This window comes from Phocoena sinus, chromosome 4 (assembly GCF_008692025.1).
Source record: "Phocoena sinus isolate mPhoSin1 chromosome 4, mPhoSin1.pri, whole genome shotgun sequence".
Lineage (NCBI taxonomy): Eukaryota > Metazoa > Chordata > Mammalia > Artiodactyla > Phocoenidae > Phocoena > Phocoena sinus.
In genome coordinates, this window is record NC_045766.1 from 16365816 (window position 1) to 16391875 (window position 26060).

General features: G+C 49.0%; 1 protein-coding gene across 1 annotated transcript in view; it reads left to right on the forward strand.

Moving 5' to 3' along the window:
- The window catches only part of EPHB1 (EPH receptor B1), a 428630-nt gene extending 408508 nt beyond the window's left edge, over positions 1 to 20122 (forward strand). Inside the window, exons 13-16 of the mRNA XM_032630301.1 lie at positions 6408 to 6557; positions 13060 to 13253; positions 15126 to 15281; positions 18667 to 20122. Coding sequence (XP_032486192.1) covers positions 6408 to 6557; positions 13060 to 13253; positions 15126 to 15281; positions 18667 to 18775 — 609 coding nt within the window. The 3' untranslated portion in view covers positions 18776 to 20122. The remainder of the gene's footprint in view (positions 1 to 6407; positions 6558 to 13059; positions 13254 to 15125; positions 15282 to 18666) is intronic.
- Positions 20123 to 26060: the final 5938 nt, after the last annotated feature.

Below are 26060 nucleotides of genomic sequence, written 5' to 3' on the forward strand. Positions count from 1 at the left end.
GGCTTCCAGGAGAGTCTGATGCACACTCACATTTGAGAACCACTGCTGCAGGCCAGTGCTTGTGACTAATGACTGCTCGTTAGAATCACCTGAAGCATGTTAAAACTTACCAATGCTTGAGCACCACTCCCAGAGATTCTGAAGAAATTAGAACACCCACTGGCATTAAAAAAATAATAATAATAATAACCTTCCCCAGCGTGATTCCCAATGGGTAACCAAGCTTGAGAAGCACACGCTAGTGTTTATGGGTATGTCAGCAAAAGGGATATTGACATGGCCTTCAGCTACTGTTGTGCAAGTAAGATAAAGCTCCCCAGGCCTGGAGTGGCCACCTGGGTCTGTGGACACTGCTGGTGGAGTGAGGGTGGTTCTCCCTCAGGCATGTCACGCCTCTCCCGTGAGTAGGGGTAGTGATATGGCTCCAGAGCTGCCTTCTGACTGTGGTCCCCGTTTCCACATCAGTGGAGATGCCAAGGATCTGTCCCTCGAAGCCCTCACTCCACAGCACTCACATTGCTCAGCAAAGGGCAGTCCTTCAAGAAGTAGACTGGCCGGGTCTGAGCAACAGCGCCGAGGAAATATTACAGAGGACCCTGTGGTTTATCTGCTGGGCTTCCGCCTAAATGCTAGAGGTTTCCCTCACCCCCAATAGTAGCCCATGGTGGATCTGCCACCTGGGAATTGAACAACAGTATTTTTAAACTAGTGCCTGATAAAATGGTATATACTCAATGTATTCATTCCTAGGGCTGCTGTAACAAAGTACCCCAAACTGGGTGACTTTAAACAGCAGGATTTTTTTTTTTTTCTCTCCCATTTCTGGAGCCTAGAAGTCCAAAATCAAGGTGTTGGCTGGGTCATATTCCCTCCAAAGTCTCCAGGGAGGAGTCTGGTCCATGCCTCTCTCTCCTCGTTGCTGGTGGTTGCTGTTGCTATCAATCTTTGCAGTTGCTTGGCTTGTAGATGCAGCACTCCCATCACTGCCTCCATCTTCACTTGGTATTCTCTCCTACATCTCTGTGTTTTCACATGGCCTCCTTATAAGGACACCGCTGGCTGGATTTAGGGACCACTCGAATCTGGTATGACCTCATCTTTTACTTTATGTTACCAAGCAAAGGGCTTGCTGCCTGACATGTATAGGAGCCGATACCATGGAACCAGCATTTGAGAAAAGAAAAGGCTTTATTGTGAGGTTGATCAGCAAGGAGACAGGAGGCAAGGCTCTCAAATCTGTCTCCCTGATCCAGGGTTGGGTCACAGTTCTTCGAATTAGGGGAGGATGGTTGGTAAACGGAAGCACTGGTGGGGCAGGTTTTGATTGGAGGGCTTTTGAACTTGGCCATTTATGGTAAGGTATGGTAAAGGGGATTCAGCACCGGTCTTCATGGACAGTGCACCCTTAGTATCTGAAAGGGTTCCAGCATTCAGGTTCCAGTCTTGTCCCAGCTCTTTGGTTCTGTGGGGTGGAGAAACTTTGGTTCCGGGTGTCATTTGAGATTGAAAATTTCTCCTCTGTGTATGCTTCAGCTGCACGAGTTGCAGTTTTGTTCTGTTGTCTCTGAAAAACAACTCAGTATATGGCTAGAAACAGAATGGGGCCAGTTAGGGGCTGGTTTTTTGGTTACAGTTACATCCCCAAAGACCAGATTTCCAAATAAGGTCAGGAGCTTAAAAGTTGAACGTATCTTTTTTAGGGAGGTTGCATAAATCAACTCACAACACTCAATAAATTCTTGTTTAATGGTAACAATAATATACTGGGTGATTTACGTATATATAATGTTGGATCTCCAAAACAACCCTAATATGTTTTATATGTTACGAACCTATTCGAGAGCGAGCATTGTGAAATTCAGGATCATTGTGTGATGATCTCGGTCATAAACCTATCACTCCAAGGGGATTCCTCATGAGGCACGATTCCAATGATTCCATGATCGTGATACTCAATATTCATGAGTGTCTGGATTCCCGTTATATCCCTGCTGAGACTTCCTCTCACACACGATGGGGGAGAAAAGTACTGTAGCAACGCCCAGACACACAGAAGCATTACCCTTATGGGCATCTCTAGGATAAGTAACTAGCAAGGGAAATCAGTCCTATGCTCAGACTTTAGCCTGGAAAACTCCACAATTGGGTGGGTTCTAGACACAAAAGCTACGAGCTGTGCCTATCTAATGTCACTGTGGCAAGGCAGTGAGCTGTCTGGGTGGCACTGGAGATATCCTTCACTCCTTGAGAGTAGGGTTGAGTCTCGTCACTGCCAGGTTCCCAGCTGGGTGCCAGGCAGAGTGGGTGCTGCATAGATGCTTGTTGCAGGCTGGCTGAGGCTGAGGGACTAAAGGACCTCTATGCTGGAATCTTTTACCTGTTGGCATCACTCCTGGTGGCAGGTGTAGATGTAAGTTATCAGCAGGTGCCCCTGCAGATGGCTAGGTTAAAATTAATCTGCTGCCAGACATCATCTCCTACTTTATCAAATCGCACACACACATGCACACACACAAAACACACACACGACCTTTATAGTTTGTCTCATACCTGAATTAAGGCATGATTATTCTGAAGCAAACTTTTAGAGATGTTAAACTTTTGAAGAATTTCTGGGCAGCACAGCTATTCAATGTCAAGCTTTACCTGGAAGGTCAGTGTGGGAAGTACACTGATAGCGGTGAGACGCCTCTCCCTCCGCGCCTCTTCTCCCTCCCCCACACCCCAACAGTGCCCCCCCTGATGCAGCTCTAGGGGAACCAGGTCCCTGCCGGATGCACACCTGCGACTTCAGCATCCCTGGGGGCATCGAGTCATCTGGTGCTTTGAGGAACCTGTGCAGGGGACAATGCTCTCTGCAAGCCCTGTGTTGGCCCCTCTTGCCCACGTGGGCACAGATTCCTTCCAGAGAGTCTCGCCTGTTCTCCATCCCCTGAGAATTCTTCCCTCATGCTTCTTCCCATCCAACAGAGCAAACCACTCCTTCCTTATGCCCCTTCCTCATGCCTGCATTGGTAATAACTGGGACCCTCAGAGAACTTTGCAGTCACAGAAATACCTTGGCCTTGGACTTTCTAGTCCAGACTCCTCTTCTGGCAAGAAGACTTCCCGCACTAACAGAAGCCCTGGTGGCTGCAACACTATCCCACTTCCTTTTCTCCTAGTCCCCTGCATGGAGCTGGTCACCATCCTCTACATTAATAGATTTCCTTTCATGTCATTGAAGATGGGTTAAATAATCACCACCATAATTACCTCTGAGCATCAGAAAGCAACGCTGATGACATGATGTTTGAAAGGCTGAGAGGAAATCGAAAACTCCCAGAAGGAAAACACCCATCCCCATGCTCCCCTGGCTGCCTTGGATGTCAGCGCCCCCTGCTCTCGTGGCAGAGGGCCGGTGGTGACGAGCTGTCACCTGCCTGTCCGGCCACTCTTCTCAAAGCCTCTGCCACCTGCTGGGGTGGGGGCGGGGTAGTGACAGGCCAAACTCCGTGTTCAGTGAGGCCCAACAGCGCAAGGTGGCAGGAGGGCTGAGGCGCATCAGTGGGCCTGGCACTGCTACTTGACATGCAGGAGGGAGGGCTCAACAGCTGTCACTGGTGGCCCCTGGGGTCTGCTCCAGACTCGGGAGAGAGGACACCTTCAGACTCCCACATTTCCTCTTTGAAGTTCAGAAGAATCACACTTTCGTCTCCCCTCCCTCCTCTCTCTGACACAAACAGACGCATAAAAGATAAGCCCTAACTCTCTTTTACCCACAGACCTACACGGCCAAGTTTTCTCTCTGTCTCTCTGTCACACACACTGGTAAGTTCTCACTCACAGAGTCTCATTCCCTCTCTCTCTCTCTCTCTCTCTCTCACACACACACACACACACACACTCACACTCACACTGCTCTCTCCTACCTCAGGTAACCCAGGTGTATTGAGAGACCAGAAACTGCTCCCGTCTGGGGGAGCCCCAGGCGCCCTCCAGGTGTGGCAATACCACCTCCCCTAATGGGGACACACAACATGGGGTCCCTGCGCTGTCAGACACCTGCCTCAGGTGTCTGACAACTCCCTGTTCGCTGGCTGAGTTTTCCAGCTCTCTTCCCAGCCATGGTACCCAGGAGATAAAGCCAGTAAATTCATTCATGTTTTGGGGAATGGTGAGAACAGAGCCTCCTGTTGCCTCGCAGCCCAAGCCTGCCCTCCAGGCATTTGTCACGTTGCTGGCATTTGAGCTGAGACTGTCTCCCACCACAAAAGCCTGCCATCTCCTGGGGGAAATCAGGGCTGTCTTCTTGGCAGAAAGCTGGATGGGTGCCTGGGGAGGTCGGAGCCAGACAGCCTTTATTCCTCCCAGATCCCGGGTAGGAAACCAGGTAAAAATACACTTTGCAGTTTGCTCCTTTTTCTCTCACTCGTGCGCAGATTAACCACTTATACATTTTTTTTTTTTTTTTTTTTTTTTTGCGGTATGCGGGCCTCTCAGTGTTGTGGCCTCTCCTGTTGCGGAGCACAGGCTCCGGACGCGCAGGCTCAGCGGCCATGGCTCACGGGCCCAGCCGCTCCGTGGCTTGTGGGATCTTCCCGGACCGGGGCACGAACCCGTGTCCCCTGCATTGGCAGGCAGACTCTCAACCACTGCGCCACCAGGGAAGCCCTCCACTTATACATTTTTAAGGTATTTTTGCTAAAGTCCAACACATGTTTCTGGTGATTTGAACAGATCGTGGGAATGGTCAGTATAAAAATAGCCTCCTTCAGCCGAGGCAGGAGGCAGATGAGAAGGGGGAGGAGATAGGGAGCTTCAGGTCTCATAGCCCAGGCATCGTCACGGGGCCATGGGAGTGAAGTCCAATATTTGGCCTGGAGAATTGAAAATGAGGACCATTTGCTCTAGAGAATGATGAACTCCACCGCTGTAAGTGGCATCAGTGCCCTACAGAGCTGCTCTGCTCTCTGCTCCCCTCTATTTCCCCCGTGAGAGTTCCGTGCTCTAGCCGTCCTGCATTGCAGGCACTTACCATCTTCTCTGTTACCCCAGCATCTGCACGTGCCACCCTCTGCCTGGACTTCCCTCCTCCCCACACTCTGCCTGATTAACTAGTTACCACGTGTATAGCGTGGGCCCTCTATGCCAGGCCCTGCCCCAGCACTAGATGGATTGTAATCCACTTATCCTCATGATGACCTGACTATGTAAGTGTGATCATTACCCCCATTTTGGCAATGAGATACAGAGGCACAGAGAGGTTAGGTAACTTGCCCTAGGTCACACAGGTAGAAAGGGACAGTACTGGTATCCACACCTGGCCAAAGGCTTCAGGAAACTGCCCTTCTGACTGCTCCTGTCCACCTTCCCTGACCCCTTCCTATGTTAGGGAGTTTCCTCTGGTTCTCAGAACACCCCGTATCCCCCTCGGCCTCACCCTCATCACTTTCCACCTTGTTAACAATATGTATTAAGTTTCTGTTTTCTTGTCTGCCTCCCCATGCCTGCCCAGCTTGAGGGCAGGGCCCCTGGCTGGCTCAGCCCTGGGACACCAGCTCCTCAGAAAGGGCCTGGCACAAAGCAGTGCTTCTTGCCTATTTGTTGACGGGGTGCATGTATGGATGGATGGATCTCAGCGCCTTAGGTAAACAAAACAGGCCAAGTTCTGGCGGACAAACCAAGGGCCAAGCAGAGAGCCAAGGTGGAAACTCCCAGAGTGGGATCGGAGGGTAAAATGGAGAAACAAATCTAAGAGCGGCCCTTTAGAAAAATGTGTCTGCGGCTCTGGATGTCGACCTGCACAGAAGGGCAGGGAGGAGAGCCAGCATCTATCTGCTCTGGGCCCGGTAAACCCAGTGCAGCGGGGGCTGCCTGCAGGCTGCAGAGTGAGGAAAACCTGTCCCGCAGGGCTGGAGCACAAGGCAAGTGGGGCGGAGGGGCGGCGCAGCGTGATCTTGCAGTCAGGGGTGTCCCAGGAGGTATTACCAATCACTACCTTCGTGTTTGCTTGTTTTGCTTCCTTCTGGCCCAAGTGTCGTGACTCATACGTGCTGTGGGACAGCAGAGCATCACCTGCCTGTCACGGCTCACGTGGCCCATCTCACGCAGTATCGTGCGGTAGTGCTTTCCTGCCAGTTTCACTCGCTCCTCCCACCCACGGTGACGTTAGAATCAGGACGTAGGGAATGGGGGGTAAGTGCAGCCGCAGCCCCAGTTGCCACCTCTCGTGCCGTGCGATGTGCCCACATGCGGCGTGAGATGGCCCAGCCCCGCAGGTCCCCCTGCCTGGGGGCACCAGCTATCCTAATTCACGAAATGTCGGGGCAGGGGTGGAATGGAAGGACACGTGTGCCCACTTTATTCTCACGCACCTTCAGCTAGGAACCCTACGGTTGGGCTGACCAGGTTTCTCCTTCCCACAGGGAGGCAAGATCCCCGTGAGATGGACGGCTCCAGAGGCCATCGCCTACCGCAAGTTCACGTCTGCCAGCGACGTCTGGAGCTACGGGATTGTCATGTGGGAAGTCATGTCGTTTGGAGAGAGACCCTATTGGGATATGTCCAACCAAGATGTGAGTGTCAGTGGCACCTGGCTGCTACAACCCTTACCCCAGGGGTCCCACAGGCCATGGCATGCCAAGCCCACCTATCTGTTTTCTGCTTGGGGCCTCAGAACGTGAACGTGAGGTGTCCAGGGCAGGGGATATTGGATCCCCTTGACACCAATATTTGAACTAATCAAAGAACCCAGCATGACCCCAAAGCCTGTAAAGATGCCCAGGCCAACGTAGGAGACAATGGGCTGGTTCCGAATGGCCAGGAACCATGAATAGGTCAGGCCCAAAGTTAATCAGGAAATTCTACCCCACTTCAGAGCTCCATCATCACGAGTAAAGGAAGGGAAGCCGTGCTGGTGGGAGGGCGGGCCTGGCTTCCAGGCTGCTCTGACAGATGTGCTGTGTTGAGCCAGCTGCAGCTTCTGTCTGGGACTCATACCTCTCCGCTTTAAAGAGAGGAGTTAATTGTAAAGGCCCTTCTTTCCTGAGAATCCGCTCTTCTGGGGGTCTGTGTCACCTGTCAGTGAAGAAGGTGCTGAGTGAGAGTCCCAAGGCTGGTCAGCTTTAGATGGGCCTCAGGAGGGGACCTGTCTGAGTGGAGGTCAGCAACAACCCTCCAGGCCACTCACAAGGGACAGGGGGAAAGGAAAGGGCCATCTGAGATGCTTTAAGCAGAGGCATTTTGGGGAGGTGTTCCAGAGGGGACCCTTTGCTACATCATTACTAAAAGGTAGGAAGACTTTGAGGATGATTTGCTTTGGTAAGGTCTCAGTCAAAATCCTACCTGGATTCCCCCACTGCCTTGGACCCTGGGCTGTTCCCCAGGGCCACTCCTCCTTTGTGTTCTGAATACATGCTCTCCCCTTGGAGAGTCTGCAGTGTCTGTGTTACCTCTGTTCTCTGCTTGCTCTTCCCATCACCTTGGGGGACAGTTATTATCTTTCCCAACTTCCAAGCAAGAAGAGGCAGAGCTGGCCCAGTCCAGATGGGGAAACCAGCCACCCCATAAGCACCTACATAGTGGGTAGGCTCTTCGTTACTCGTAAACTGGAGAAGTCTGCCCCCAGCCAGCCCTCTATCCAGACAGACGTTCCGAGCCATGGCTGTCGCTCATAAGGTTGAGAAAGGTGGCGATCTGGGAGTCCAGGAAACACTTTCCAATGAGCCAAAACGGGAGCTGGGTGCTGCCGTGACAGTGGGTAGAGTGGCTTCAGCCCAGAGCAGGTGAAATGGCTGGATCCTTAACCAGGTCCTGCTGCCGACCATGTGTGGCATCTAGATCCTCTATTATCTCTGATTATCCATGCTTTGTCTCTGCTCCTGTAGCATGTCGAATCGGTAAGTGTTGGAATTGATGCCAAGGCTGCTTTCATGAAATCAAGTGCACCCTGGTTTTGTCCATACTGTCAGCTAGATGAGTAATAAACGTTAGCCGGAAAACGCAGACCCATTTTGTCCTGCCCAGAGACGGTAATCCGATTAAGCACGATTCAGCACACATGGAACGGATTATGAAACTCTGACAGGAAAGATTTGACATTCAAGATATTCTCAGCAAATGCATTCACCTCTGCTGAAAACAAGTGAAGTTTCTGATATTAGACTTCCAGAATTCCCAAATCATTCATTCAACGATCACTCGGGGTATGCTAACTGTGACTAAGCATCGTGCTTGCCGGCTCTGTTCTTGGGGGGTTTATAGCCCAGTGGCACATAAACAGGGCTGTGGGAACATTTTGGGGGGAGGTAAGGAAGGTTTCCAGATATTTGACACTTGAGCTGGGCCTCGAAGGGAATAAGGACATCTGCAAAGTAGCTGTTTATTCTAATTTTATTGTATTTCTCCAAAACAAAGCCTCTCAGCATTGTTCCAAGTACCATTCCACTCTCTGTGGAAGGCGGAGGGTGACTTTTGCCCATTCAGAAGGTGTCTTCTGACCCAGCCTGGGAGAGAGCCAGGAGGGGCTCCCAGCAGCTCGGGCTGCAGCCCGACTCATCAGAAACCACTGAGCTGGTGGCAGTAAAGGATTTTACAGATGACAAGTGAAAGGCTTTACGAAAGAGAATTGCAGAGGCAAGTCAGAGTGCTGGTAATTGGGCTTCCGGAGCCCAGGAAGGTCTTTGAACATGTACAGAGTTTGTCAGCCAGAGAGAGAACTTGGAAGTTCCACGGCTTGGATCTGATTGACAGAGATAATGAGAGTGGCAGTGTCTGTGGGGAGAAGCTGTGGTTTTATTGAAACATCAGAGCTCAACTTAACCCCCTCTGCCCTGGATCCTCCACTGCTCTGAGCTCCTCCACTTTTCTCCCTCCGCACGGAAGGTCGAGGAAGCCCGCCCACCGCCCAACTTCACTAATGAAAAGTGCACGTCTGGGGGCAGCCAGGAGCCCCTCTGGGGACAGGAGAGCAAGGGGAGGGGCCCTGCTCCTTTCCCAGAGGAGCTCCAGCCCTGGTCCCCGGTCCAGACCACCTGTCCCTGGTCCCCACCTAACCCCCGCACCTGCCATCTCGGGGTACAGGTGAGCAAATGCAGCCCTCACCCCATCCCGTTGCTGCAGACCATTCAAAGTGAGTCAGCCCTGCTCCGTGACAGCTGCCGAGACTGGTTCTCGCTGCCACACTCGCCATCACCTTCTCTCTGGAGACGCCATCTGATCTCATTTCCATCTCCAGTCTTTTCAGCATCCATTTATCTCATCCTGTTGTGGACCAAGGAAAGGGGCCCAGGACTCGCTCTGATTTTTCTATTCTGCTCAGCAGGACCCCCTCTGCCCCCAAGCTTGGGCCATATCTTTCCTCACAATTCAGACACGGTCACTGGTGTTTGGACTGAAAGTGGTTCTCCTGCCTCCTACCTGTTTTCTCCATACCTGCCAGTGAAGCAGGCATGACAGGGAGTGATCCCAAAGCCCCATTAGAGGACTACAATTCCTTTTTCAAAATAATGATGTTTTAATTTGATTATAAGTTATATGTATTCGGAAATTTTAGAAAACACCCAGATCCTTAAAAAGAACAAAAATCTCCGAAGGCATAGTGCTTCAGAGAAAGACTTGACTAGATAAATATTACCCATACAGCAATTAATGACCTAGTACTTTTCTTTGGAGTGGAGGGTAAAGCTTTTATTTTTTTCATATGTGCAAGAAGCGTCAATGCTCCCAGAGCGTCTACTCGAGTAATAACAACAAAGTTATCTAGAAGAAATAGCAAATAGGAATTCCCTGGTCGTCCAGTGGTTAGGACTCTGTGTTTTTCCATTTTTCACTCACAAGGGCATGGGTTCGATCCCTGGTCAGGAACTAACATCCCTCAAGCTGCGAGGCAGGGCCAAACATTAAAAAAAAAAAGAAAGAAAGAAAGAAATAGCAAATGGAATAAAGTCCCATTTGTAAACAAGAACATGGGAAGGGGGATCCTCTATCCTCTGTCCTGAAAGGTGAGATACAGAGAGGGAGGTGGCATTTACCAAGTCCCCACTATGTGCTTGGTGCTTCCCAAACACCATCTTCCTGCACCTCCAGTTGGCCGGCAGCAGAACAGCAACCCTCTTTGAAGAGAAGACCTCGACTGTAATAGACGTGGCTGCAGTGACAGCCTCCATGCGATGATGGGATTCTTTCTACTCATATGTGTGGTGCTCAATGCGCATCACCTCACTGTGTCATTTAATCCTTCTAACACCCCCGTCTGTGCAGTTTCAGGAAGTCAACTGACTCTCCCAAGTTTCTGGAGCTAATAAGAAATGGAACTAGGATCTGAACCCAGACCTCCAAGGTCTATGCCCCTGATGGCAATGCCACACCATCACTAACACAGTGCGTGGGGCTACACTCCTGTGGACCTGCAGGGAGGAGGAATCAGTGACTCTCTGATGTCCTCTTAAAAGGAAAGTCAGCACATCAAACAAACAGAGGAAGTACAGAAACACACGCCAGGATGGTGTTCCAAAAATTCCAACGAGGTGGCCTGCAGAAGAGATGGGGGAAAAGCAGCTTAGTGGCGTCCAGTCTAAAGCTCACAGACGGAAGAGTCAGCACGTGCCTGGGTCCCCAGTCTCTTGATGCTCTGCCAGGAGTGCTCGGGTCAGCTGGTCACACCTCTGAGTTGCGCCCCCGCAGAGGGCTCCTTCCTCTTACGGGCAGATGGGAGAGTAATCTTGTCGGGGGGAACATTTGTATTTGGGAAACTGGTCATCAAATAATTTGGGCAGCGATGCCAGCGGTTTAAGGGGAACAGGAGCTGCCCTACACTGGAAGACTTTGGGGGCCCCTAACCCCCAAAAGAAGTTGAATTTGGACACCAGCCCCTCCTGCTGGTCTCACCTAGCTTGTCCTTAGGCAGCCCAGAAAGAGCTCATGGGGCCATTCAGTGGGTAATCCCACATGTCCCCTTGGTGAGTGGGGACTCCGTGACAGGGCCCCTTAATCTGGCTGCTTGGAAGGAGCTGGAAAGGATGCCAGTTTTAAGCAAGGCTATTCATCCTCATGGATTACTTGGTTTAGCTCCATACCCCTGTTTCCTACCGTGAAGACATCAAATAGCTCCAAGGACTGTTCTCCGGGCTGAGATTCCTGTGGCATCCCCACAGAGCCTAGGAAGAGTGGGCTTCAAGGTATTCAAAACTTAAACTCAGGGACTTCCCTGGTGGTCCAGTGGGTAAGACTCCACGCTCCCAATGCAAGGGGCCCAGGTTCGATCCCTGGTCGGGGAACTAGATCCCACATGCATGCTGCAACTAAGAGCCCACACACTGCAACTAAACATGTCACAACAAAGATCCTCCTGCATGCTGCAACTAAGACCCGGCGCAGATAAATAAATATTAAAAAATAATTAAACTCAGATACCCCTGTGATTTTTTCACAACCCTATCTCTTACTAGCTTCGTGCCCTCAGGCAAATGACTTCCCTGTTTGTGCATTCATTTCCTCATGGGGAAAATAGGGCTAAAATGCCCTCCTCAGAGGATAACAGGTAATTTGACTGACAACAGTCAGGCTAAGATAAACATTTGTTAGTGGTATAAAATATTATTCAAAAGTGCATATTCCCAGTTGCTGTTTTTTTATAAAGTGGTCACATTGGTGTGGTTTGTATGCTTGTTTGTTTTTCTGCCACATCGAATAGAAGGAATAATACACCTTGATTATCTCTAATGACTTCAGGTTATTATATTATCTCATGCCCTGTATCCTGTGCATAGAATTTGTAAAACTATAAACTGATTGAGGATATTCACTTTCTGACCAATTTACAAAGTAAAAAAAAAAGAATAATCAGTTGAAATGAATGTGACATTTTTTAAAGTAGAGGCAAAAATACCTGAAAATCCCTGAACTCCAAATTACTCCCTACGTTGTTAAAGGTGCTTTAACTGTTTATATTAATGTAAAATCAATGCCTAATTATTATAGAAAATAAACATACAAAGAAACAAAAAGAAAAACACAAAGGGCATTCATGTTTCTACCTGCCCAGAGGCAACCACCGTTAGTTCCATGATACAGATCCTTCCAAGGAATTTTCTATGCATGTGTGTAATTATTAGTTCTTGTTTTGTTTTGATTCTTGCTTTTTTACAAAAGCAAGCTTATACCATACCTGCACTTACGCAGCCTGCTGTTTTGCCTAATGTTACAATGTGAGTATATTTCCATTTCAATAGGCACATTTTTGTAACATCTTAAGGCCTGCATTGTATTCCTGACCTTCCATTGTGTTATAATAAATTACAGAGCAGGCATAATTGTTTTAAATGAATTGGAAATTAAGAAGTAAAGGGTGAAAAACACAACAATCTGAAGAACAGAAAAAGGACTTAAAGATCCTAAAATCTTTGCAAAACTGTCCCCTGGAGTCTGCGAAAATTAACAAAACCTGATTGGAGATATTCATGTTGGATCACCTTGGTTGTCATTGTACCGAACCAATTTGTTTAACTAGATTATCTTCTACCCAATTCCTGTCGCTGCCTCATGAATGTTAAGGCAGAAAGTGCCTAGGAAGCATCTAGAGGGTCCTTGGCATGGAGTAGGCTCTCCATCAAATTGTGATTCCTTCTCCCACTTTCTTTTCCCGTAGCAGTGAAAGGATGAGGTCACAATGGGCTTTGGTGGGTGTCCTTTGCAAATAGTTGGCACGTTTCCCACGTGCCATTGTTTCATCTGCCCTGGTGCCACCAGCTGCCAATAAGGCAGAATTGGACCTGACGTCCTCGCAGGGAGAAGCTCAAACCATTCTTCAGTAAACATTTACAGCCATCTAGTGCGTGTCAGGCCCTGTGACAGGGGCTGGGGACACAAAGGCACAAGAAGAGGTGGGCCCTGCTTTCTGGGAACTCACAGTTTAGGGGGAAAAGCCAAGTACATGTAAAATCTCTTACTGTGGGAGGTATAGGAGCACAGAAGGCGGGGCACCTGGGGTAAGGAGGCTCCATCCTCGGAAGCTAATTTGTGAATGACTGACGGGTGGCTCATCACCAATCACACCTGTTCCCATGTGTGTCACTGCAGGTCATCAATGCCATTGAGCAGGACTACAGGCTGCCCCCACCCATGGACTGCCCAGCTGCTCTACACCAGCTCATGCTGGACTGCTGGCAGAAGGACCGTAACAGCCGGCCCCGATTTGCAGAGATTGTCAACACCCTGGACAAGATGATCCGGAACCCAGCAAGTCTCAAGACTGTGGCAACCATCACCGCCGTGTGAGTCTAGTGGAACCGGGTGGCTCCTAGGGGTGAGTGGTCTCACAGTCAGGCAGGGCCCAGAGCGAGGCTCCTAGCCTTCAGTCTTCTGAGAGCAAGGGGGAGACAGATGAGCTTATCCACGGATGGAAGAAGTTCCAAGACTCTTCCCTTCCTTTTTCTCTTCTATCTCTCTGAAATATTCCCTGCCTCCAGCATGGGCTGTAGACAGATGAAAAGATAACATATCTGTATCTCTACCTTGGCCTCAGATGGGCTGGGCACTGGGCTCTGTAGTAGTTGAGTGTGTCTGGTCTGACTGGTATGAGACCCCACTTGTGGGCAATCCTGTTTCAGGAAGGCACCCTTTCTGTTAACCACACCAGCGCATGAGGCAGGTGGAGCTGCAGACTTGGAACCTTGGCCAACCTATTAACAGGTAAAGGCCCTGATTGATGTGGGACAAAGAAATTCAGAGCAGTTGGATTTGTTATAAGCAAATGCACAGAACTGTCAGCTGTCAGCCGCAGTCAGCTGTACATCACTCCTTTACATTTGCAGAGTGAACTCATTTATTAATTCATCCTTTCGACCAGAGTTTATTGGGTGCTTATGTGCTAAGCACTGTGCCTTTGCTGGCTGTATAGAATAAGCAAGATAGGCATGCCCTCATGGAGCTTAGAATCATTTAGGAGCAGCAAACATTAATCAGATGATTGCCCAAAGAAATGCAAATTGAGACTTCACTGGCCAGTGCGGCAGGGAAGTGCCTGATGCTTGGAGAGCATACACCTTGGTCTGGAGTCAGGGAGGCGACCCTGATGCCTGTTATTTTGGTTGCGAGCTGAGGAGGGAAGGTGCGTTAACTGAATGAAAGGAAGATGGGAGTAGAGAGTCAGGGTTCCAGATCAAGGGTACAGCATGTGCAGAGGCCCTAGTGTGCGAAGGACAGGGCCAGCGTGTTGGGAGTGCAGTTTGTAGGGGGATCAGGTGGGGACTGGGGCTGGTGAGGTGGGCGAGAGCCAGACACTCAGAGCCTTTAGGCCCTGCTAAGACTTCGGAGCTTGGTTTTCAGAGCAATGATCACCCACTGAAGGGTTTGGCATGAATCAGGGTCAGGAGTTGGGTTATTGTCAGGATCACATCTCCATATTTTAAAGAGCACCAGGCTATAACATGAACCTGTTGTTGAGGGGAGCATGAAGACAGACTTGGTAGGAGGACATGGCAGTAGTAACCATGGTAGAGAAGAGAGCATCTTAAATCAGGCTAATGGTGTGGAAAGAAGCGTTGAGTTTGAGAGATTTTGAAGGTCAAATATTTATGACTTGGTGAAGGGTTGGGCGTGGGTGCTGAAAGTGAGGGCGATGTGAAGATGGCACCCTGATTTCTGGACTGGGTACCTGGGGTGGGGGGTTCTGCTTTGAGAACATGCCCAAGAAGGTCAGTGGTGGGCTGCTCTGTTCCATTTCTTTCAGTTAGCTGAGGACGGAACCCGGAGGAAAAAATGTTACCGATAGATTTGGAGAGGTTGCAGTGAACTTTATATATTTGTTAAAGGAGCATATCTTTGGTTGGTGAAGCTCTTAGATTTCAGTTTACAAAGGAGTTGTGGTCCTTCTCTTCCCTTCAGACTGCCTGCTGTGCCAGTCTGCCCGTCTGGGCTGACCGGCATGGGACAGAGCCCAGAGCCAGGGGGACTGGCCACCCGGCCTTGAGAAGCCATGCAAGCTCAGGACTGTGTAGGGAAGGAAGGGTCAGCCTGGGTTTCCTGCATAATCCTCATCCCACCAGGGGTGCTGAACCTCCATGAAGTCTGCCGTCCGCCCAGAGTGTGCCTCTGCCCATGCGCCCCTGCAGCTGTGGGGTCACCTGCTCCCCTCTGTCTTCCAGGCCTTCCCAGCCCCTGCTCGACCGTTCCATCCCAGACTTCACTGCCTTTACCACCGTGGATGACTGGCTCAGTGCCATCAAAATGGTCCAGTACAGGGACAGCTTCCTCACCGCCGGCTTCACCTCCCTCCAGCTGGTCGCCCAGATGACGTCGGAGTGAGTGACGGGAATCACTTCTGTCCGGCCCGTGGGTGGGGTCAAGGCTCCCTGCCTGCAATCACTCGTGGTGCAAGTCATGCCTTCTGGCCTCATCCTCAGGGCTCCACCTCAGCGCAGAATCGGACCTGGTGGGGAAGTGCCTTGGGAAGACACAGGGCTGGGGTGGGGAGGCCCAGATCTATTCTGGGTCCCAAATGAGAGTTCTTCAAAGTCACAGCCATATGTCATTTGCCTAATCACTGAGAGTCTCTCCTCTGTTTAAGTTTTTAAACTCAACCCATCAAAGAGAGCATCCAGCTGGAAAGAACACAGCCAGCCAGCACTTTAAACAGCATAGCAGGAAGAGGCAGAGCACTGATTCAGCAGCAATCTCCGACGTACTGGGAGCCTGTCTTCGTGCTTAGACAGCGCTTGTAAATAAGCCGACGTTTCCATCCCCCACTAGCTATTTTCTAGGCTGCACCCCCCATAAGAGTGTGGAAGAATACAAAAACTAAAATTATTCAAATCAGATGAGAGCCAGAAAGGGTCTTAAAGGCCCACGTAGTCCATCATTTCCCCAAGAATGTTCTGAGCGGCACCCGCTCTGGGAAATGTTAATGGGTTCTCCCTGGAAAAAAGGTCCCATGGTCAAATAAATTTGGGAAATACTGAGCACTTTAGCACTCTCTTGGAGAGTCACTCCACATATTAGCATTGTAAAGGCCATAAGAAATCCCGAAGTAAAGAAACCCACGTAAAATTATTAAATACCATGGAAGCGTATTTCGGAGGGGTGGGGTTTTCTGGGCCTGCATTTTGGGAAATCTCTATCTAGTTCCACCCCTTCTATTCAGTGATCCAGAAAGGAGGTGATGTTAGTGCCTGAAGACTCAGCCATCAGGAGTGACAAAGCGGGAACAGAAGCCTGCTTTCCTGACTGCCGGGTCCATATGTTCCAGCCTGTCCATCCAGGGCCACATGGGGCCATACTTGGCTATACACACCCTGGAGTCACCTGGGCATCTTTAACTACTGATGTCTGATTCCTACACCCAATGTAGATCTTCTGATTCATTTGGTATGCGGTGAGACCTGGGCATCAGGATGTTAAAACTCCCCAGGTGATTCTAATGGGCAGCAAAGCTTGGGAACCACTGGACTAGAGTGGGCAAATCGAATTTTGAACACACACACACACACACACACACACACACACACACACACACCCAGCAGGGACCTCACCAGCTGCCCGGCTGCGACATGTACTAACAGCACCAGGGTTGGTAGCCTGTGACACACATTTTCCCTGACAGAGGATAAGTCCACCAGGCAGTTGACAAACATTTATTGATCACCTGTTCTGTGTCAGGTTCAGTGCTGGGTGCTGAGATTCCCTGCTGGGGCAGGCCAGTTGTTGAGTCCCAGGGGAGAGGCGGGGCTCATCCATCCTGAGCAGTTGAGCCCCAGGGGGATGGCTTATTGACACTCAGCCTTCCAACCCAGATTCCTGCTCTGCAGTCAGTCTTCATAGGGTCCAGCTTCATGTCTCTCAAGTTTATTCTTGCCTGAAATGATGGAACCTCCAGTTTCTCCCAGGAAATGACTTGGATGTGCCTCTAGCCTTGGATCCACTAAACACCAGAATTCACTTTTTCAAACCCGAGTTCATTACCTGGTGATGCCTAAAAACATCCTTACCATTATGAGATATCGTCAGACACCAAAAATAAAAACGAACCCCTTCCCAGTGGAAAACCAGCTTTCCCAACCCACAGAGCTGAAAAGCATGCCTGGGCTCAGGGGCAGAGTGGGCGTCCATGAAGGCAGGGCTGCACCTGCTTTCCCACTGTCACGGGGCTGAGTACGGGGACCATCATCACCTGATCCCCCACAAACTGAAGGAGTCAAATGGAGTAATTCCCTCAGTCTAGGAATAGCCACATGAAAAAGAGCTAGAGGAAAAATATAAGGAAAGTGAAACTGAAAAGTAAGGGATTTACTTCAAAGTAAAAAATGTCCACACACTATTGGAGCACTTTCGTTTGCTACTTGAGAGATAAAAGGCAGGAAAAGAATATGTGTACGTAAATAAAGTAGATTGAGGGACAATTTGTGAATTCAAAATCCAAGCATACCTCTCAAACTTGTGTGCTGAAAAGACATGGGCAATTTGACAACCTAGACCAGTGACAGCCCTCAGGGGACTGAGAGCCAGCTGAAAGGAGGGGTCAGGAGAGCCCAGGCATTGTGGACGGGGGCCCAGCACAGGGCCTCCGCATACACCTTGTGCACAGTGCACAGAGCGATCTGCTCTGCTGGGGCAGGCGGGGGTCCTCAGGGAATACAGTCAGGACGTTAGAAGAATTCTGAGAGCAGCCCTGCAGGGTGGCTGAGAGCCAGGCCATCCTGAATTTGAAGCCCAGCCCCTCCACTGCTTACCTGCTGTGTGATCTTGAGCATGTTACTTAACTTCTCTGAGCCCTACTCTAGAAAGGTGCAAATAATAATAGTGCCCACCTCTTGGTTTGTGGTAAGAGGTGAGTGGAATAGTACATACAAAGCAACTGGTCTGTTGTCTGCCTGCAGGACACACATGAGAAATGATGGCTGGTAAATTATTATCATTGACTCTGAGTGGTTTGACAGTTTTTACGAAATGCTTCCATAGGTATAAATGAGTTAGTATATGGCACATGGGAAGCACTCAAGTACTGTAATATTATTAACTAAAAAATGATGTATGGGTCTCCCCGAAGACAAATATAAGCCATGAACTTGTTCATATTAAGATTCACAATTCAGAGACGAATCCAGACCAAATCCCTACACTAAACATCTTCCTTGGATTCCTGCTCAGGCAGATATTTGAAAGTTATTTTGAGATCACCCTTCTTAAAAATTCATGACGTTAAAATTCAAACAGAGGCAGAAAATGGAAACTCAGGGGAAAGCATCAGAAAACCAGGCAAGCCTCACATCTTTTCAATCACAGTGGGCGATCACTAATTTAGGCAGAAACCTCACAGAATAACTGAAGCCCCATACAGTGTGTGCTTGCATTGTTAAAAAAAAATAGCAGAGGAAAGTTCTAGCCCACCTAGGGTCATGGACACAAGGAAGGGCTGCTCCAGAACCAGCAGGCAAGCAACAAGGCACAGCACTTCCAGGGTCATCTAAGTTGGACGGGGCATTGGAGGTGGGGACCACTGCTTGGAGGAAGTGAGATAGAGCAAGAGAATATCTAGCTAGGTGTTTTTCAGACTCGGGTAAACTTGGGCTCATTGGAGTTTAAACACTGTTATTTGCCTACCCCACTATTCTCAGGAGCTTGCCTTCTGTGACGAGTTTTGATCTTTGAAAAGCACTAACGTGCCTTCTTTTGTGGCTTTTTCCTGCCTAGAGACCTCCTGAGAATAGGTGTCACCTTGGCAGGTCATCAGAAGAAGATCCTGAACAGCATTCTGTCTATGAGGGTCCAGATGAGTCAATCGCCAACGGCAATGGCATGAGAACTCTCGTTTTCTGTGGGGAGGAGAGGAAGGAAAAGGACCAGGCTCGGGGGGGGAACCAGAGGTCAACCACTGTGGAATGTCCTGGAGAGACTGGCTTTTCAGCTGAGAAATGCATTCTCATCGACGAAGAATAAACTGGACCTATTCCTAATAGGCAACCTTCATTTCTCAGTGACAGACGCAGGTTTAAGATGCCGTGGGACAAATATGTAAGAATAAAAATACACAAAGGTGATGTTCGACGGAAGTGAAGACAAAACAATATGTGTCTGGGGCACCAAGTGTGAACACAGCTCCCACCCTGGGTGGGCTGGAGTCATCCATCTACAAGAAGAAATGGAAGGAGGTAGAGGGAAGAAACAGAAGCAATTTCCCATTTTCTTCCTCACCAATGACATTCTTTTCTTTTCTCCTTTTGTCCTCCTCCCTGAGTCCTCACCCTCCCCCCACATCCATCTCCCTTTGCTCATGACTCGTGTAGGGAAGTTTCTTCAAACAAACCCCAGCTCCTGAGTCTCCAGATGTTCTGTCAGTTGCCAAAGGACCTTGCTGACCACTGCATGGGGAATCCAACCAATTCAATTAATGTCTTCATATTGAAGAAGAGATGTACCTTCAATTGAAACCTTGTTTTTCTTTTGTTTGCATTTTCTGCAAAAAGGAAAAAAGAAACCACAAATTGGAAAAAGAAAAAAAAAAAAGAAAAACCTGTTTCCGTGTTCAAGGGCACGCCTATGTATGTCTGTGTTATAAAATGACCGCTTGTTCGTTAACAGATGCAAACAAGAAAGAACTGGGAAGTCTTTGACCCTGGAAGATCCAAAGGGGCCAGGGCATGTTGTTGGTCTGGTTTTCTGATTGGCTCCATTGGCCTATTGGCTCAATGAGGAGACAGGGTAGGGAGAAAAATAAAATGAAAAGGGGGAAAAAAACTCCAGAGGGCTTGCAAATTCAGACAGGAAACAGGTGAGTGGGTTTGAATTGGATGCAGTGTGGGACATTCGAGAATGATACTGACCGATTCACTATTCTTGGTGACATCTGAAGAGAAGGAGAAGGAAGGTGTTTCTGGAGAATGTTCTTCCACATCCCTGGAATCTACAATTCAAAATGGCGAGGGCAAGTCCTTCTTCCCTTGTCTGGGGACTGGCTTAAGCTGTGTGACATCCGAGGAATGTTTCAGATGTGTCTGTGTTTCTCTGTATTCCTTCCTGTACCACAATGTTCAATTCACTTTTGTAAATTCCACCTAACATTTAAATATTTTTAATTTCTCCTTCTACCTTAATCTCCTTGCTAATTTTATCTGTCTAATTAAAATGAGCAGAAGCATGTCTGGGTTTACATAGAATGGTGTCGGAGTGTGTGTCCCCAGATGCCACGTTATAGGAGAATCCTTTATAACTGCCCTTCTTCCCCTAATAGGGGAGGGAGGGAGGGAAACACATACCGGACCCAGGGACTCCCGAGAAGCAGAGTTTGTGAGAATCACTCTCACAGGATTGACCCAAAGGAAGAACTAAATAAATAGGAGGCTCTGAAGCCTCAAATATGCAGCCTAAGAAGTCACTGGCAAATAAACATAAACAATCACCGATAACGCATGATCTGCCCTGAGCTCGGTTTACACACTGCATTTGAGAAGTTCACATCCAGGCCAAATTTGTAAAAGCCACTGAAGACTATTCCAGACTGCTTCCTTGTGGGGTCCGTGAATGTACAGTTACGGGGGGTGGGGGGATGCGGCAGCGAAAGAAGCTAGGTTTCCCACGTAGCTTGTTTCAAACGTATTTAATGTGAGATGAGCCTTTTTCCCTATTCCGAGGTAACTTTGTACTTGGAGAGATCCTTACCTTCTGAGGCCCCTTCACAGAGGCTCTTAGGCCTGGGGGTACAGCTCTGATGCAGAGAAGCCCCATCTCAAAGCTCCACCCTTTGCTTAGTGGGCTGGGAGAAGATGGAGAGAACTGTCTCATCAGATTGGCATATGGCTGCAAGGGGCCCCCATCCAGCCATATAGTCGGTAGAAGAGAAAACTTCCCTTATTAATAGCTTACCAATTCCATGCACAATTTGCTAATTACCCCCACGACCTCAATCCATGCCATGTCTTACAAGTCTAACCAATTCAGCTAATCTACTCTCAGTTCTCCACAGGAATGATTTCTAACTTGTCACCAAATTCCTCAGGCGGCCTCCTGAACCTGAAATCCTCACTGTGCCTCCACCAAGGCCAGCCCATCTCCTGGCTGTGGACAAAGCAAGGTCAAGGTGAAGGTCATGTCATGCCCTTTAGTTAGTTTTGTCTATAAGATCTCACAACAGAGAGAAAGAGAAAGAACCCAACATATACAAGGGGAAAGCATGAGGGGTCAGCAGAGCCAAGGCCTGGGCACCTCAAGGCATAGTTCCCAGTGGGAAGAATGTCACCAAGTCTGGACACGGCCCCTCCCTGTAGATGCCCAGCACGGCTTCACAGGCCAAGATCACCCTCTCCATAGCCCGAAAGGCAGTGTCTCTCCGGAGAGTGAAACCCTGTGTACTCCCTCTGGGCAAGGGCAGGTCTCTAACCTCTCTGACATCAGTTTCCTCAGGTGCATAGTAAGCTGGTGATAACTACCTTGGAGGAAGCCTAGCTAACACTCCAGGGCAGGCCCTCTGTGCCAGGTACGTTTCTAAGGACTTCACATGTATTAACTCTCAGCAGATGCTTTATTGTTCCCCATTTTCAGGTGAGGACACTGAAATACAAAGACCTATCACAGATCATACAGTGGTGGAGCCAGGATGTGGCTCAGGCTCTCTGACTCCATGCTCTTACTCTCCATCCCAGCAGGGCTTACCCCTAAGTCTGCATCAGCATCACCTGGAGGGTGTGTTAAACAAAACACAAGTCACTGGGCCCCACCTCCGAGTTTTCTGATTCGGTAGATCTCAGGAGGGGAACCCAAGTTGTCAGGTGGTACTGATGCTGCTGGTCCAGGGATCACACTTGGAGAAGCACTGCACTGCACAAACCTACCTTCCTAACAATTAGTAATAATAGACATAAAGCCCTTGACTCAGGCAATAATAGGCATCGAGGTTCTTGGGCTCTCAGGAAGAGGGAAATGAACCCTGACACTCTTGGGCGTGAGGGATGGGAGAGGCTGGTCTCCTGCACCAGATGTCAGTGCCCACGTGCACTTTGGCACCAATGGACTTTACTCACACCATGAAAAGAACTCCCTGGGGAGAAGGCTAGTGGCAGCAAGACCCCAGTCCTCTAAATTTCAGTTAGACAGGCTGCCTCACCGTGTGGTAGAGAATTAATTCTAATTCAGATCCTTTCCTAAAAACACACTTTGCACAGTGGTCAGTGGCCTGTGGCCCTGAGAGCCAGGCTAGAAATGGAACCTACAGCCATGCAGTGCAACCCAGGGTATGGCTCCCAGGGGAGCCACCTGCAGCCACCAGGAGTCACAGGGGAGGGGACGACATAGGAGGCAGGTGGGAGATGCCTAATTAATGTTCCTGGGTCAGGAGTTATGGGAATGGAGGCGATTTGTGGGAAAGCCTTGGAGATTATGACTCACCTCCTTGTGGCCCCTCCCTGCCCCTCTCTAATACTCGAAGATAGGAATGAAGAATAGAGTAGATAAATCTACAGACACGTGTTTATTGCATCATCTGAAAAGCATTGAAGTTCTTAGATGTTGAATAGGTATACGTACTTCTAAGATCATATGTCTCCTTTCACCTCCCTGTAACCCCCTCCCCAAGTTATGTGTAGAACCAGGTCACTGGGCTCACACCGAGGACCCCTAGGATAATTTAAATCCAATGAGGATTAGAAGTTACCCTTGACCATCCATTTGTGAAGAGGAACAGAAACCAGTGAGGACTGAAGCCTATAGGACTCCAAGAACACTGGAGGGCAGGAAGGATGAGACAGGAAGGAAGGTGAGAATCTTCAACGCATCAGTTAACAAAGATGCCACCAGCTATGTTTCATTCCAGGAAAGCCTTTGTGGGATGGCCTGGAACTTTCATTATCATTTCTGAAACAATACTGGCTCTGGCACCAACTGATTAAGCATGATGAATTCCTCCCCCAGAAAGTGAAGCAAGGGAGAAGCACAGCGTGATGGGGTACCAGCAGCAGACAGGCACCATCCAGGGTTCACTGCCACCAGGAAGGCTCAAAGGACACTTAAGATCCCTCAGAGTGTTCATGGCCTTGCAGTTCATATAGAAGTCACAGGGTCATTTTCAAAAGTAGCCAGAGGTTTTGTATTGTCCAAATTATCAATGGGCCTGAGAGCTGCGGGCTGTACAGGGCAGTCACTGAGGTCACAGAAAGGTTATCAAATGAAGGAAGGTCATTCAAGCTGATTGGGGTCAAAAGGTGAATTATTCACCACTGGGAGTCTTTTGAGATCAGCAATTTCCAATTGAGAATAGAACAGGAGCACAGAGGTCTGAGAACAAACTCTCTGTCCCTCTCAGAGAGCAACAGTCCTGGGGGTGGGGGTAAGGATGGGGGACAATGCACTCTGCAGAGCCCACTTCAGGGCGGATGGGCTGGACAGACCCACGGGCAGTGGTAGATGGACCTGTATCACCCACCTGAGAGAAAAGAAGAGCCCTCCATGCCTTTCCCTCCATGCTTGCATCCCTCCTGGGCTGACCATGTTATCACAGGCCCTTGATGGGTCTCATGTTGCTGGGAGTCATGATTGGCACACAGCGTTCCCAGACAGAATCTTCTGGTGATCCCCAGAGAGAGAGTGGACACAAGGCACGTCCTATTCATTTCTGTACCTGGCACACCGCCTGCCACAAGGAAGGTACTCCATACATATTTGGTGGCTTAAACAAGTTTGAGTTGAGAAAGTCTACATCACCTGCATTGGTCCATGACCTTAACAACAGGCTTTTAAAGAAGTGAATCCCTAGGCATTTGGTTGGAATCTTTCTCATTACTCTTAACTACAATCAATTGTAGGCTATTCTAATTTTAGTTTTGTGAAGTTAAACACACTCCTTTTCAACCCTGCATCTTTGATACAATGTCATGAACTTCCCCAGAGCACCAGCCTGGGAAAGCAGCCTCCCACTGAGTGTCAGTCACTGTGCAAAGTTCCTGAGATGCAGAAATGAAATCGGCACCATCCCTGGGACAATAGAGGCAAACTGGAAGGGCAATTAAGCACAGTGAGTGGCCCAGCCTTCTGAAAGCAGAACCAGGCCCTTGTCCCTCCAGGAAGATGTCCAGCTGGGCAAAGAGGATAGGCAGGACTTTCCTGGCCAGGGAAACTTTATTTGCATCTTTGCCACTCCCTGTCCACTAAGACTTTCTTCTAAGAGTTGTTTTACCTTTCTAAAGACACCCTTACTCCTGTAGATTTCCTGTAGCCACACATTCACCAGAAGAAGTTAAAATAAGCAAACAAAATGATGGGCAAATAAGCCACTTCTAAGCTACTGAGATGCTGAGCCCATGCTATGCTGTTCTCCTAAAAGAGAGAGGTTCTCTTCACTCCAATAAGACTTCAATTTCCTTTTCTGATCTTTAAATTCATATTAGCAAGTACATTATGAACAAATGTAGCTCTAGAAATGGCTTTCAGACACAGAATATGATGGCAAGTCTCAGCTACCTTCCTTATTGCACAACTCAACTTCGTAAATAACTTCAATGGGGAAATAGACATGGCCATAGGAGCCAGAGAAGGGCACTGTCATTGTCCTAGGGGGTCAAAGAAGGCATTCTTGAGGGAGTTCACTGAGGAGTGAAAGGACTTATCAAATTGGGAAGAGGGAGATGTTAGTGATGGAACTTGTATTGTAGGAGGAGGACGCAGCAGCATGGACAAAAGTTCAAAAGCCATAGAGTAGGTGGCATGTGTGTGGGATCATGGGCTGTTCAGCAAGGCTGTAAAATAAGATTCTGGATATGGGTACCTGGAGGGGGAGGCAGTGGCTAGATCATGAAGGGTCTTATATGGCATAAGTAATCTGGATACTATTCTGAATGCAATTGGTGGAAAGTGGGTTGAAGCAAGGGAATTATATTTTCTATAAATCACTCTGGCCGCAAAATTGAAAATGGAGTGGAGGAACTAGACTCAAGTCTGGGAGCCTGGTTAAAAGTCTAGTAGGCCATAAAGTAGGCAAGAGATGATGGTGGCCTGGGTGGGGATGTGAAGTAACATTGGGAATGGAGAAAAGTGGACCCATTCAAGAAACATGAAGGAGGTAAGACCAGCAGAAGGCAGAGGTGGATTAGCTGACAGGGGTGAGGGAGAGAGGAGTTGAGGATGACACTCCATTTCTGGCTTGGGCAACTGAGTGGGTTTTGATACCATTCACTGAAAAAAACGGGGTACAAAAGGAGGAAGAAATGGGGGAGGGGGGTAACAATATGAATTTGATTTGCCCATGGCCCATTGGACACAGAAGTTCATAATTCAGCAAAGAGATTTGGGCTGATGATATAGATTTGGGAGCCATCTTTTTCGTCATGACACTCTTCCACTTCTGTGGTCATCAAAGCCACGGGAGTAGAAGACTGTCCTGCATGAGAATGTGAGGGTGGAGAAAGGACACAGAATCCTGAGAACAGCCATATTTAAAAGATGCCCCAGCAAAGGGAGGCCCACAGAAGAGTGGGGATGGGGCCACTGCAGGGAACAAGGAAAAGCCAGAGTGTGATGTGCCTGTGGAGCCAAAGGAAAGCCTTTCAGGGAGAGAACAGCAGCACCAGGGTTCAGTGCCACCAAGCAGGGCTAATATGAGGCAAGTGTTGAAAACTGCCCATGGGCTTGGCCACAGGAGGCCATGGGTGACCTTGGTTAAGGGCAGTTTCAGCAGAAGTGGTAGCAGAACATACTGGCTGGATTGACGACAGGGAGGCCATCACAATCTTTCAAGAAGCTCGACTTCGAAGGGAAGAAGAAAAAGAAGGAAGTAGCTGGATGAGTCTTCCTTTGGTTGTTATTTTTTAGTGGGAAAGACTTGAGCATGTTAAAAGCCAATGAAAAGGAATTGGGACTTCCCTGGCGGTCCGGTGGTTAAGACTCCCCACTTCCACTGCAGGGGGCATGGGTTTGATCCCTGGTCAGAGAATTAAGATCTCGCATCTTAGTTCAGTGTTGCCAGAAAAAGAAAAGGCCAATGTAAAGGAGCCCATGGGGAGAGAAGTAGAGAAGGAGGCTCATGGAGAGGGTCAGGCCCCAAGAAGGCAGGGGGTGTGGCCGGATGGGTGCTATGGCTGAAAATGCAACCACTGTAATTTGGT